The following is a 14622-nucleotide window of genomic DNA, read 5'->3' as shown; positions in this document are numbered from 1 at the left end:
TAGTGGAGTTGTTTTGGAGTTCATGACAGTGAGGGTGGAGACAATGCCATCCCAGTGAGACTGATATCTTTGGACAAAATGCCTCTCTCGCTCCATTTGTCAACATTTGTTTTAACATTTCCTTTCTCTAGTCCTCTCTTCCCATGTCCCAGCATCTGGATACCTTTGGGATGGAGGGTAGGAGTGGGGAGACGAGGCCCTGTTTCATCCCTCCCATCCCACTGTTCCCCAGGGGTCTCGGGGTTGGTTTTGTGATCTTGTGTCTCACATGACAGAGACACATCTAATCCTGTTAGGCATTAATATCTTACAGCGGAATAGAGAAGACAGCAGGAGGGAGAAAAGAGGAGAAGATGAAAGACAGGATGGCTGAGGAGCGGGGGGAATATTTAAAAAGATCTAGCAGTCTCTATTTCCTAGCCCACATATTGGTTTTGAGTACATACGTGTGTGTGTTTGTTTGTGTTCCTGTGCCTGTGTTCCCTCGTGGGATCTCCCCGGCTGCTGCCTGCATATCTGACAGACTCCTCTCAAGGTGTTTTCCCCTTGCTGTCTTTCTGTATCTGCTCCCTGAGTGAGAAAGTTTACCCTCTAGGCCCCATCTGAGCTCCAGGCCCCCCAAGGCCTCTGCATTCCCAAAGCTCCTACACACCGGAGCCCCTCAGGCTCCCTGCTATACCACAGGGAATACCCCCAAGAACCCCCAGGCCCCTCAGACTGTGGAGCAGAAGCTCTGAACAAGAGAGCTAGCCCGAGGGGAGGGGGGATGCTGTCTGGGAATACAACTAAGAACATGCTTCACTTAACATTTGAACAGTCCCTGACAGCGCCTCCTGTTGGTGCAGCATTGTGTTTGCATGCAGGCCTCCTTGTAGCCCCGTTAAGTTTCCTCTCTAGGGCCTTGACCTTGTTAACAATCCCTTAGGGGCTCATAGAGGCCTCTGTGTGCTACATGTGCATTGACCTTTCCTGCTCCCGGAGGTTAAATAATGTCTTTTTGGCCCACAGCAGGAGCTTTGTAGGGATGTTGGATGCACCTGGGACTTTACAGAATTACATATTGAAATATAATATGACTCCTTATCAGACCAAGTAAACGAAATACTCCTTATTCAATAGAGCTCTAAAGCATGAAGAAAGTAAATGTTGGAACTTTCATATAGCCTATAGGATGAACTGTGCTTGTTTATTGTCTTTCATTGTGTCAGTGAGGTTATATCACACTTACACTCAAAAAGAAACCTTTTTAGGGGGGTTGCACGTGGATTTGGAGGCTGTGAAGCTAGCAGGCCTGCTGTCCTACAGATGTCTTGGGCTGTGCGTTACCAGGTGTACGTCACCTGAGATTACCCACGCTGACACCCCTTAAAGGCAAACAGCCAACAGTACAGCTGAGGGGGCATCTGGTGGCGTGTGTGCATGTGAGAGTGTGTGCGTGGATATGTGTGTTCATGCATTCAGATTGGCGGTAACATTTGGCAGAACAGGACTGAGTGCAGACATCAGATATTATACTTTCTCCAATCGGAAACTTTCTCAATCAATTAAAGGAAAGTAGATCAGGTAGATCAATGTAAGGCCGCAGCCAGTGTCTCTTTAAGTGTGTGTGATAATGAAGGCAGGGCGTTTAAAGGATGAGTTCCTCATGCTCTACGCAGCCTTGGTAGTCTCCAGTTAGGAATGAACTGGAGTGAGTAAAATGTTCCACTCCGCTGTCCCTCTGATCTTCCTCCACTTCCCGGCGCCCCTGCAGAGAGAGAACAAAGAGAAGCTCTTCTTAATCAAAGTGCATTGGATTAAGAAGCAGAAAAAAACAGAACATCACAGAGATACCACCTCGCAGCCATTAAGTGAATTGGAAAACAACCTGAATCACCACTTCAAATGAGTAGTCTGTGACCCTGAAATAGGAGAACGGCATCTTAATCTTTCTGTTGCTTTGGCAAGTGTCGAGATCTGCCGTGGAAACAAGCAGTGCAGGAGCAGATGTGTGTGTGTACTGCATGTGTGTTTCTGTATGAGTGAATGCCTTCAGTAAATGTGAGCTGTGGTTTCCATGTGTGAACATGTAGCCAACAGCTAAATATACCATCCTTGTTTTGTGCGTGTTTACATTGCTTTTCCAGGTATGTGACATCATTAGCCCACAGAGCCATGCAACAGCTTTCTTCCCACACTGAGTCATATTTTATTAATACACCCGCTGCAGCTGAATCATCTCTTATAGACTTGCACACAAGCTGACACACAACTACCATCCACATCATGTATATTTGATGGGCCGGGTCACACTCTGTACGTGCCTTCCTGTTTCTTATTTTTGTAGATTTTAACATATTTATTGTGGCTGCTCAGTACCACTAAGGGCAAGACTGAAGTGGAGATGGACTATATGAAGACTGAACAGTATGAGGAGTATTATGTGTTTAGTCACACTCCACCACTAGAGTCCCAACTGCTGGTCTGGAAAGGCTGATACTGCCATCATGTGGCTCGCGGATGTAAAATGCCATTCTAAACTGGAGGTTATTATTTACAATGGGGATTTGAGTGTGTGTGCTTTTGTGTGTGCATTATGGGGCCCAGCCAATGCAGAAGGGGGCAGTAAGTGAAGTACAGCCAGCTGACAGTGAGGTATGTGTCTTTTCTAATGAGATTTACCGGGTTCCAGATGTTCCTAGTTATGAAGATGTGTGTTGGAGATTTAGGAGGGTGAGACCTGCACCCTGTCAGAGTCACAGTGGGGTGCTGTTTTACTGTCTGTCACCCCCTCCCCATCATCCCCCCCACCACCATCACCACTCATAGGTGGCCTCTTAACCTACACCAACACCTCTTCTTTCTCCCACTCTCTCTCTCTCTCTCTCTCTCTCTCTCACACACACACACACACACACACACTCTATCTCTATCATCTCTAATATGTGTGATCGACTTTAAAACTAAAACAAATAACAAAAATAATAATCTTATATAAACATAATACTCATATAGTCTATTGTGATAATCATGTATACTGTTGGAATATTAAGATTCTCTGTGTTCAACTTAATGGACAAAAAAAAGACACATTGTCCATTTCCTAAATCCAGTTTATATTTTCCAGCACATTTTTAAGGTGACACAATTTTAACAATTCTAAAAAAAAAGCCAGTGCAAGAGTACTAAAATATCCAAAATAGTGTATCAACATTTTCCTCATCTCACATAAAAAAAAAAATCTTCTTCTTGGCTCAGAATTACTGTGGTATTGTACCCACTCAGTCTGAGTTTTAATGTCACATAACCAGAACGAGTGCTAGTTGAGGCGCATCTTGAGGATCTTCATCCGAGTCTCCTGACGTCCGCTGGCTGAGGGAGGCATCATCTGGGCTCACCACTTCAGTGATGTCTGGCAAGGCACCATAACCGCTGACCAGGCTCCAGCATCTCTCTCTACTAGCTGGCACAACATATTGTCACCTTCCTCTTCGTCCCCCTTCCTCCTCCTCTCGCCGCTCAGATGGCAGGCTGCAGCTTGGTCAGGTTCCTCTGGTGCATGCTGTGGTGGCGCATCAGCTCGTCAGAGCGGGCAAACTTCTTCTGACAGTTGGACCAGCGGCAGGTAAAGGGCTTCTCACCTGACAAGGTGGGGACAAACAAGGAAAAAAAGAAAAGAAAGAGGGAGCATTGCTTTAGAGTGAATTCAACTCTTGGAATGCGAGCTTGTGTTTTGTTGTACATGAATTAAAGCCAGGGGTACCATCTTAACAGAAAAATCTCATTGGGAGAAGAATGGAAAGGTAGAAAATAAAGGTATACGCACTTGTTTTACCTGTATGAGTCCGAGTGTGCGTCTTAAGATGATCTGACCGTGAAAACTTTCTCTGACACGTCTCGCACTCAAAGGGCTTCACTCCTACACAGAGATACAAACAGTTGTTGTGGTGGCAGAGACAGAAATGAGAAGAATTTCATATGTTTTGGATACAGCAAGCATTATACATTCCAACTGTTCAGGGAGGTTTTATAGTTTCAACACACAAGAGAAAATTCAGTTTTTCACAGTTCACAGATAATAATTAATTGGCCCTTTTCTGTAATGAACCACTGGAAGAAAACATCTGTAATTTCAATTCATTGAATCAAACATGGTTTGTTTTCTGTGTTGGGTCATATATTTGAACAAATAAGAGCTGCAGTAGACTCTTTGTTTTAAAGCATAGATTCAAAAGCAACATATAGTTAATATTCATTTGCTGTTAGGCCTGTGTCAGAGAGGTAATATTGAAGCGGAAGTTTGTCGTATTCTTGTGCTGGATTAAATGATATTGTACAATTTCTGATGTTTTGTAACAATGATGACACATATTTTTTCATAGAAAGAAAAAAGAAAAGTGACAGAGGGAACTAAAGCCGTAGCCAGGATATTAGAAATAATGATTTCTCCAACAACCTACCCCCAACTTCAAAAATTACAAATAAAATCCGTAAAATGTTTCAGTTGTTATTCATCTGTCTTCTGTCTGTCTTCACATTGCAAGAATACAATTCTGGTGGGAAAATACTAAAGTATTTATTTATTTATGCATTGGCCTAGTCTAAAATGCTTGAACCTGCTTATAAAATAACCACCTTGTGTTTTAAAGCTTTTCCCCACAGGTTTCTAAAACTCAAATTCCCAGAAGAAAAATACTGAGATATTGATTTCAGTGTCCTCAATGGTGGCTACGGCTCTGGAGGAAACTCATACTTCACCAGTGTACCTGTGTGTCTGCGCTGGTGCCTCTTTAACTGGTCTGAGCGAGAGAATCTGCGTCCACAGTCTGTGAAATCACACTGGTAAGGCTTTTCTCCTGCAAAACAAAGCAACCATATCATTACCATGATCACCCAAATGCCAAGTTCCATATCTGCTAAATCACCATGTCAAAGTTAGGTGCATTTTATCTTATACCATCCTTTATGTGATTAAATTTTATTCATCTGAGGAAAGCTGATGCACAAGCTTTATCAACCTAATACACGCACATTCAGACCTAACCCTAACCCTAAAAACACCGCCTCTATTTTAGCTTTTTTTAGCAAGTTGAACTTTAACCGTCCGTAGGAATTTCTCATTGTGATTTATAAAAAGCAGCAGTTTGAGGTCTGGCCAGGAAAAAGGGGTATAAGTCACATCATCTCACCTGTGTGTTTGCGGCCGTGCATCTGCAGATGTGACAGTTTGAAGTATCTCTTGCTGCAGCCAGGATAAGCACATACAAATGGACGCTTTTCATTGGCCTCTGATGACCTTACGACTGGTGGAGCAATACCAGCTACCCGTCGGACATCCTTTAAGAGAGAGAAAGAGGAAGGAGAAGACAGAGGGCTTTATAATAGAGAAGTTTATTTTGTGTATTTATTTACTTGTATGTATGTGTGTGTATGTTTTATGCTTTCATGTGTTAACTCTGTCTGACCTGAAGTCCTCTGAAGACACCGTGTGTGTGTATGTGGTACTGGGCACTGACGAGCATGGGTGGAGGTGGGGCTGTGGGATCACTGTCATAGCCGGTTGCATGGCCGCTGCCGCAGGAGCAAAGTTAAACATGATTTAAAACAGTGAAAATTTTGAGGGCAAAACAAATATTTTGATAGATTTGTCAGGTAGACAGGTAGGTAGAAAATGTATGTCCCAGATTGTGTTTATAAAGCTAGTTCAAAAAGAGTTCAAACCTCCCAAGCACACACATTTCTTAACCATCACCACTACAGAGCTATCCTTAACATGATTTAACTCTTCCCTGAAGAACTGAGATCCAGTACCCACTTTGCAAAACCTCCAATTCGTTTCTAAAACACACAATACAATAAGTACAAGGCGGCACACAAACAAACACATATACACACATATGAATATGCTCCTCTCCACTTCCTAATCTCCCTCGGCAGTTGGCCAACAGCCATCTGGTCAAATCCTCCTCTTCCTCCTCCTCTGCACTGCCACAAATACTAGTCAAGAGTGAAGAATACAGCGTGTTATTTAAAAAAACAGAAATTACAAAAAAAACCTCACCTCTTCATTGAGGATGCCAGGGAGTTCATTTGGTTCCATGTTACACAATCCAGCTGAGATGCCATTTGGTACAGGTTATCACTGAGTGAAACATACAGCACGGTCATTATTATTTATGTTTGTGGTAAAAAAAATTAGGAAAACAAAAGAAAAAAGAATTGTATTTTTATTATTTATTTGGTTTGTTAAATTTCAAGGTAATAAAATATGTAATTACATTACTAAATCAAAAGTTAAGGAACAAGGTTAGCTCTGAGGTTATAACAGAAGAAGGGGAAAATACTCTACATGTCTTGGTTTTATTTTTCTTTCTTTATTAATTGGCTACTGCAATTAAAAAACACAGACACTATTGATGTTACTGTGCAGCTTTCCTGTCAGTTCTCTTCCCTTGTATGGATATTGAAGACGTTTCGTTCAGGGGAAACTCCAACTTGCTTGCTTATTAACACATCCTGTCCACCCACCACACTCCTCACTGGCTTCATTAAAAAACATGGGCTTGGAGCCATTCTTTACCTTGGCAGATCACACTAGTGCACACACACATATTTGACAAAAACGCACACACACTTGGAGATGTGATTGTGCACTCTGCGGGGGTGAGTGCCTCCGTGCCTAGTACACCATGAACCAGTGCATGACATCACCCTGTCCTCAGTATCATTAAAAGGCGGGAACCAGTTTCAGGGGAATTCTGGACGGCATTCCTTGAGAAGTCCTTGAGGGAAGGATCGTGATGGCTCACTAATCAGCTCTGAACTATGTTAAACTGTGGAAAGACTCACTGATATCTGACATATGTTCACTGTGTGTATGTGAGAGTGTGTGCGTGTGCATGTCTCTCTGTTTGTTTGAGGGTTTCCAGTTCATGCCATAAGCTGTAACAACAGCAAAGTCTTCCCTTCTCTTATCAACTGCTGTTCCAGTATTTGGGTAGCACATGTTCCTTTTCTCCAACAAAATCGCAGGGCGGCATTCAAAGAATTTCATCCTAATTTACCCTCTGAGATGTTTTGCATCAAAATGAAAACAAGTTGGGAACATATTCAGAGGTTAGAATAAGCAGATCCCAAGCCTTAACTACCCCACCCCCCACTCAACTTTCACTTTCACTGAACTTGTCTCTTTTACTTTTCTCCTCATTTTTCCTCAGGGTGGACACAACAGCAGTAGATCACTCACTGTTTGTTTTGGCCTGCTGAGCACCAGTGGGCAGCACTTAACCTCAGAACAAATTAGGATTCGCAATCCAGACGGTGCAGAGGCAGACACATGGCTTAATATAGGATCAGAGAGAGTTCACACTTTTAAAAATTACCAGCAAGTGAGCGAGCTGCATGTGGTGTTAGTGGAAAGAATCTGCCATTAATTGATGAGCGAGGAGGCTGAAAACCTTTGGGAAGAGTGGAGTGGAGTCTCAAAGGGGATTCAAGGTAGCAGGAGTCAAATAATGCAACAATATGAGCACGCAGGGACAAATAGTTGTACCTGTTGTAGTTTCTCAGCAGCAGAGCTTGGCTGCTCGGACAGGATTCTGCAGGATTGTGGCAACCAAACATGGAAGTAGGAGCCGGGTACTGCTGGTCAACTGAATATACAAAAAATACAGTTGCTTCAAAATAGGGTTGCAACTAACAATTATGTACATTATTGATTAATCTACCAATTACTCTCTACATTAGAGATTCATTGTTTGGTCTATTAAAATGTCATATACAGATTGCTTATTTTGTTCAAATCTACACTCCAAAACAAAAAGATAATTTAATCATATTAAGAAACCACATTCGTATTTTCTTGGGCATTCTTATTGACTTTAATAAATTACTAAAACGTTTACTTGATGATAAAAATTGTTCAAAGAATGGTCGTCAAAGTATAGCTTTCCATTGCCCTTCAGAAGCTTAGTATTATTAAGCTAAAAATATTCCTAGGAATGATCTTGCATAAAAATGTTTATATTTCATGTTCTTTTCATCAGAACAGACAGAAAACACATTCAAGTATACATTGTTAATTTCAAAGACATAGGCACACTTTTGTACATGCATGTGTGCTCAGACACACAGCTCTTCTTCTCAAAGAGAGAACGGGTCAATTAGAAACAGTGGTCCTTTTCAGGTTCATATAGTATATTGGTCCCCAGACAGTTTTTGACATTCCAGCAGAGTCCTATAAAGCTGCTTCCTCAAGTTATCATTTCCAAAGTCATTAACCATACGTATGCTTAAAGAGCGAGAGGGAGAGTGTGTTTATGAATGCCTGCGTATATGAATGTGTGTGCAGACAGAGACGGGGGGAGATGAAGGAAAAAGGATAATAGCGATTCTGTTGTGATATGAAAAATGACGGGTTACTTATATAACCTTGCTGTGACATGACAGTCTTCCAGTCTGCGAGTCAATTTAGTGAAAACATTTCAGGATGAAGATAGCTACCTATGTTGTTTGGCGGTGACAGCGTGTCCTCGTGTTTGAAGGACAGGCTGGGGAGCTGAGGGGTGTGGTGAGACGGAGTGTGACCATAACTGGGGTTGCTGTCCAAGCCCATTGCTCCATAACCTGAAAAGAGAAAACAAAAAGATAAACAAAAAAAAGTTAAAATTATCTTATTTGCCTGGTTGAGTTATTGTATTAACATCACGCAAAAGGACTGTAACATTTTGAAGCTTTGCAAAGTCTCCAGTATCTGGTCAGTTATCTAAAGCTCCGTGGTAGTAGCTTTTAGTCCCTGGCAGGGTTACCACAGAGAGACATTCATTAAACTACTAAATCCTCTTTCCTTGTAACAAATTCTTTTTCCCCCCATCTGTCTTTGGCCTTGTGGTTGCAATATTTATAGCAGGTGGAAAAAGAAATTTGGCAAACACACCAGAGACGATCTGAGATGAGCTACTGTTGAATATGCTCTGTAAAAAAAACAAGGTTGCAAAGTAATGAATTGCATGTATGCTAACTTAATTAGTTTTAATATGGTAAAAAATGGTAACAGTACGCATTGTTGCGTCTATTATTGCAGTTATCTGAGTGTAATATATAAAGATAGAAAGTTAAAGAATATTACATTTCATAAAGCTATGTGAAAAACATTATACAAGCACATTCAAACTGTGTGCAGTGTTTATTTTACATACACATACAACGCAGACAGGCGTCCTGAGTCAGGCCGGAGAGGGATGTTGAAAAGTTTCTAAGAAAAATGACTCACATGGCTTTCTTACTTAAATCCCTGCAGCCTGCAGAGGACTATGCTGTGTGTTTTATTACTTCATCAAAAACTGGTTTCCACTGAGCAAACAAGACTCACTGAAAACTGTCTCTGAAAGTAACATCAGCAGACACTTACAGCTGTAAACCTCTGACCTCTGAGTAATGAGCCCCAACAGACAACAGATACCAGCATTGCTTACAGTGAAGGCCAAGACATCAAATCAATGTTAGCACTTCATAGGAAACAGAAATTAAGTTTGATTCCAGATTAATATTCCAGATAAATAACAGTTTAACTCATTGTTATCTGTTTAGTGCAGGTCTTCTTAATCCCAGAAGTATTGTTCAGAGAAATAAATCAAGCCTGTGATTAAGTTTTTGTTTTGGGAATTCTTCTAGAGAAACACTTCTTAATGAAGATCTTAACCCAGTAAGTTTTTTTTTCTTGACGTTTTCTGCTGTTTTACTGCTCAGTGCAGTAATTGTGATCAATTGACTCATTTTAAAGAACACCCACAGTAAGGGTAAAGTTTTTCATAAATATCTATGTAATAGAAAATAACTCTATTTGCCAATACATGCCAATAAAATCAAAACTTTAAAATGCATAACTTCAAGGTAATTTATTCACATTCACCGTGGCAGCTGAAAATGCCATTATATACAGTGGCATGTACATTTAAAAAGAACTAGAGTAGATTATAACAGTTTGTGACTGTGCCATATTTAGTTTGGGTTAATAACCCAACAGTAATATAAAAAATACCACTAACACTGCGTCAAAACAACCACTTGTTTTGGGTGGTTTTCTACTCAGGAGTACTGGATACAGTACATTAAGTCAACCCAGCTTCATGTTGGTGCTACATTGACCTAAACTGAGTAAATTTTGAAACCACTGATTTTAAGTGCACGATATAATACTTGAAACATGAATCCTGCATAAGTATCTAAACTTTAGATGGATACATTAGTAGGTTTACGAACATTGGCATTGCAAAAATGTATGCAATAATAAGACGTGGTGAAACCTTATGAATGATCTTTGTAATGATCTGTTCTGAATTATGAATTTAACAGAATAAAACATTATCTATTGAGACTATATCCTGTAAACAATAGTGCAAATAACTTGTTATAGATCCCTGCCAAATCATTACCAGGAAGCTGTCAAGCCTATTCCTGACATAGGACAGAATGACCCAGTACAGCACATAACATCCTGCTTAGACACAACACAATGGACAACCCCTAAACATGGAGTTACATCATGAACACGTACAGCAGGAAATCTAGAAAAACACTGGCTTGTCATAACACCTGGATTTTATAGTGAAAACAACTGCTCCTCATGTTTCACGGCTCCTACATAACATTAGAGAGAAGAGAAAGGTGGGGTGAACTGAGGTGGAACAGGTTACGAGTATGCTTACCCTGGTTCCTGGGTGCAGGAGGACTGTCCATACAGCTGGGCAGGTAGGTTCCATTGGGAAACATCCTCGGTTGACCTGCAGTCGGCTCTCTGAAGGCCCCAACTCGACAAGGGCCTGAGCCTGTAAACTGGCCTGAGAAGTGAACTGTGAAGGCCCCAAGTCCACAGTGAGGGTCCTCTATTGGGTCAGTGTTCCCCCAACCAGGTTCCTGCTTGATCAGGGAGTGGTGGGAAGGCAGGGAGCCATAGGGAGAGCCAGGGTGAAGGTCCAGCAGTTGGGTCCACTGGCCACCACCAGCTCCTGGCAAGGATGACACAGGAGGTGCTGGAGGTAAGAGGGTCAGATCTCGAACATCTGACCCCATCGACATGGCGCCACACGGTTCAGTCAGCATTGGTGAAGCGGTTTGAGACAGACCAAAGATCGAGTGGTGATATTCCAGTAGAGAGGCACAGCTGGGAGATTAAAAAGTCACACAGTAATAATCTCCTGAAAGTATAACAAAAATACTACTTGAAGAAACAAAATAAGCATGGAGCGAACTCTTCTGCAGAAACAAACATCAGTGGTCACAATAGAGGAGCCATCTTTCCTGCCACAAGTGATGAACTGAATAACGCAAATAAATGAATTAGTGATGGTGGCCAAACTCTGGATGCCAAAACTCAAGCTCCCTAGGTATCTGTGGTTGGTTTGGAGGAGTCAGTGAGGGTGCAGTGCCTTGTCCCTCTGCCTCTATAATGTCTGACTTTCCTCCTGAAGGCTCTAATACTGCGTAACTCATTGGACAGGGGGAGGAGCGAAGGAGACTGAGAAGAAGATGACTCCCTTGCCTTGCCCCAGCCAGCACAGACTGCACTTCTGAGTAGATCATGACTAACATCACATTTACATGAGCGGGTGTTGCTCTTCATTCTTTGTTCAAGTTCAAGTGTGGCTCATTCTGGATGTTTGTGTTAGCGTGTATAAATAAGTGTGTGCAAGAAGGAGAGATGTTTTTGTTTAATTTCTCTGAAAATAAATGAATGGGCTGATGGATGGAAACAGCGTATTAGTAAAATTTGAACATATTCAAAGCTTATTAAGATTTAAAATAGAAAACAAAACTAAAAAAAACATTTGTTATGTCTACACTATTGACCTACGCCATCTACTTCATCATCATTTCTTACTCTTCTGACTCATTTTTTCTGAAACCTACACCACTTTCAAAATAAGTAAGTTGAGTGAGGCAATAATATAAGCAATGAGTTCAATCATAACATATCAAAACATTTTATCTTTGGTAAGGTTTATTACAATCATGGTATATGTGTTTACATATCCAAAGTTAGTCATCTTTTTTTATTCAATATATAATATATATCTCAATGACATGTTTAAAAAAAATGAATCTTTTTTAATGGAAAGACTGTGCTGGACAATTAATAAATATACAGATGAATAATTTATTACTCAAAATGTAAAAATGGTAAAACATGCAGAAAATGTGCTATTCCACTAAAAGTAACTCGCATAAACTGAATGGCCTTGGAGCAAAGCCACATCACACAAAAGGATAATTATTTATTAGTCGAGAAAAGGGGGAGTTTGTGTGTGTGTGTGTGTGTGTGTGTGTGAGAGAGAGAGAGAGAGAGAGAACGCTTAAGAGATAGAGGTTTTGACCTCAACTCGAGCTTAACTCAATGTGGAACTACAGAGGAATGCAGTAACTTGGAATATGCCTATAAATTCAAGACAGCTGCTGTGGATCTTTTAACATTATTATATTTGTCAGATCAAAATTCAGGTTCCTCTTTTCCCTAAAAGCTTAAAACAGTGACAATGTGTTTTAAAAAAATATACTGTGCTACATCCAGCGTAGCAGAACAGTGAGTTACAGTTGACTTGTGATGAGACCACTATAGGTTAGAATTACTGTAAAAGCAAGTATAATAAGATTTAAAAAATGATGATATACTGTATTACCATGGATTATGAACCCCATTTGTGACAGAAGCAAGAACAACAAGAGCAAAAGCAAAAGCAAGTCAATTGTCTGTCACACAATTCAAATGACTTTCTTTACCCCTGAACTATAGGCCCACTTACCAGTGACATCGTGGTTAATAATGATTCATCCACCAGTGAATTAGTTTCACAAAAGGATTTCCTTAGTTTTATGATATCTCATTTCAAAATGGAATTAAAAATCCACTGCAAATTTGAGCTAGAAGACGTTAAGTGAAACCTGTTAGCCAGTTCTTGTCATCGCCATCTGGAATATAAGTCTAGGATTCCAGTGAACGCTAATGACCCCTAATTCAACTTAAAGAGAAGTGGTGGGTGGGGGGAGGGAGGAGGTACATTAGAAATGGGCAAAAAGAAGAGTGTGTGTGTGAGAGTGAAGTCTTAAGTCACTGTAAGAGTGATGAAATCAGCTGGTAAGATGCTGAGGCAGCGTTAACAGAGGTTACATGTCATTGTTGCACAATATCACTGATGTATCTTCCAGTGCCCTCTTGATTCCATTTTCTGTTTTGAGTTCAGCTGAAGGAATGCTGCATACCTACAGATGCTGCAGTGTTTATTGTATTGATTACAGCGTCTGACTGGATGGTGATGCTGGTACAAAACCAGTAGTCTTGACCACCTTGAACTCTGTGGGAGATTATTTTAGGTATTCTGGTGTTTGTGAACTAGTTTGTACGGCTGTGAATGAATCAGATTGATGGTTTTTAGAAAATTATTGGACCCCCTCCCAATAAAACACTGTCTATGCCCCTAAATGCAAAACACAGATACATCTGGGTGGTTTGTGGTCACGGTTAAGATAAAGTGGTCTCTGACTCACTTTATTCTTGGAAAATAAACGAGTGCAGAGGTAGACCCGTACCCTTGAACACCCAGACATTCAGAGGATGTCCACGTAGCTGCCTTCAAAATAGTAGCAAAGAAAATTAATTTCTCTCACAACAATTGGAAAAACCTTCTGTGGTACACCCACTACAAACAAACACAAACTAAAATAATGTACTGCATGTACAAAAGGTTGTAGGACATTTAAAAGTATCTCGCCAAAAATCTGAGAGAAAGAAAGAAAATGCAGTGCCTCTGGGCCAAGGCAAATGCTGTCCGTGCCTTCCCCAGTGGAGTCTTTAGTGGGGATTCATCAAAGGTGACGGGGCCAGGAGAAAACAACCCTTTCAGCCCCTATGACGGATGGCAGTCCCCAAATACACCCATTCTTTCAGATCAATCTCTGGTTAACTCAGGGTTTAAAACAACATAAGTGTGCAGAGAAAGGGAAATGGTCAATACTGCCTCTGACCCTGAACAAGAAATACACAACGTTCAAACTTTCTACAGCAAGATGAGTAGGAGGGAATTTGAGAAGGGTTTGTTTCATCCAGGGAGACGTGTGATAAACTACACAGATATGTGACCTGGCAGGGAACATGACAAAAGAAATGACTTTTTCCATTTTTATAAACATCTGTATTCATGCTACTGCATCTCAAGATAGTTTATGAAGCTGCTTCTTTCTAAACCGAGAGCACTGGTGATATAAAATTACATATAATTTATATTACTTAAAAAGAAATTTTAGCAATCAGCATTAAAATTGCATGTGATGCGATCATCAAAACAGCCTGCGGGAGAGGACTGCCAAAGATCAACAGGTGTTATTTTGATGTGCTGACAGTGGCATGAAAAAGCCATAGTCCTTCACTTCTCTGTGTGGGCATGGAAACAAACTGATAACAGACATAACAACAGTGTGTTGAAACGTTTCATCATTTCCCTACTATCTGCCTGTGGTCTCTAGAAAATGGTTACTATTTAAAACAAAAATGAGGCCGAACAATATTCCTCTGTGTTCCTTTCTCAGAGCACTATTTGGAAGTTTGTAACAGCCAGGTCTCTGCTCTTTGAGATAAAATCTGAATGCACTGAT

The 14622-nt window shown here is 40.8% G+C and overlaps 1 protein-coding gene across 2 annotated transcripts; it reads right to left on the bottom strand.

Annotated features, from left to right (window-relative positions):
- Positions 1-3006: 3006 nt before the first annotated feature.
- Positions 3007-13511, bottom strand: wt1b (WT1 transcription factor b). 2 transcript variants are annotated; one of them, XM_035651901.1, is made up of 9 exons: positions 10686-13511; positions 8482-8604; positions 7532-7631; positions 6041-6121; positions 5445-5550; positions 5169-5316; positions 4746-4835; positions 3815-3898; positions 3007-3620 (listed from the first exon to the last, which is right to left on the bottom strand). In XM_035651901.1, the coding sequence occupies exons 1-9, from the start codon at positions 11077-11079 to the stop codon at positions 3499-3501; spliced, it is 1248 nt and encodes a 415-aa protein (XP_035507794.1). In that variant the 5' UTR covers positions 11080-13511; the 3' UTR covers positions 3007-3498. The 2 variants fall into 2 exon arrangements, with proteins under 2 accessions (XP_035507794.1, XP_035507792.1); XM_035651899.1 differs by having other exon boundaries at positions 3806-3898; positions 10686-13510.
- Between the last annotated feature and the right edge of the window lie 1111 nt (positions 13512-14622).

Source organism: Morone saxatilis, unplaced genomic scaffold (assembly GCF_004916995.1).
Source record: "Morone saxatilis isolate NCDOM2014 unplaced genomic scaffold, NCSU_SB_2.0 Contig11, whole genome shotgun sequence".
Taxonomy (NCBI): Eukaryota; Metazoa; Chordata; class Actinopteri; family Moronidae; genus Morone; species Morone saxatilis.
Note: the sequence above shows the minus strand (reverse complement) of the source record. Positions and strands in the feature narration are given on the sequence as shown.

Coding starts and splice junctions, on each gene's coding strand:
- wt1b (XM_035651899.1), bottom strand. CDS start 11,079: ATGCTGACTGAACCGTGTGGCGCCATGTCGATGGGGTCAGATGTTCGA. Junction 6,122..7,531: donor CTGCTGAGAAACTACAACAG/GTACAACTATTT, acceptor TGTTTCACTCAG/TGATAACCTGTACCAAATGG. Junction 3,621..3,805: donor GACTCATACAGGTAAAACAA/GTGCGTATACCT, acceptor CCACCTTGTCAG/GTGAGAAGCCCTTTACCTGC.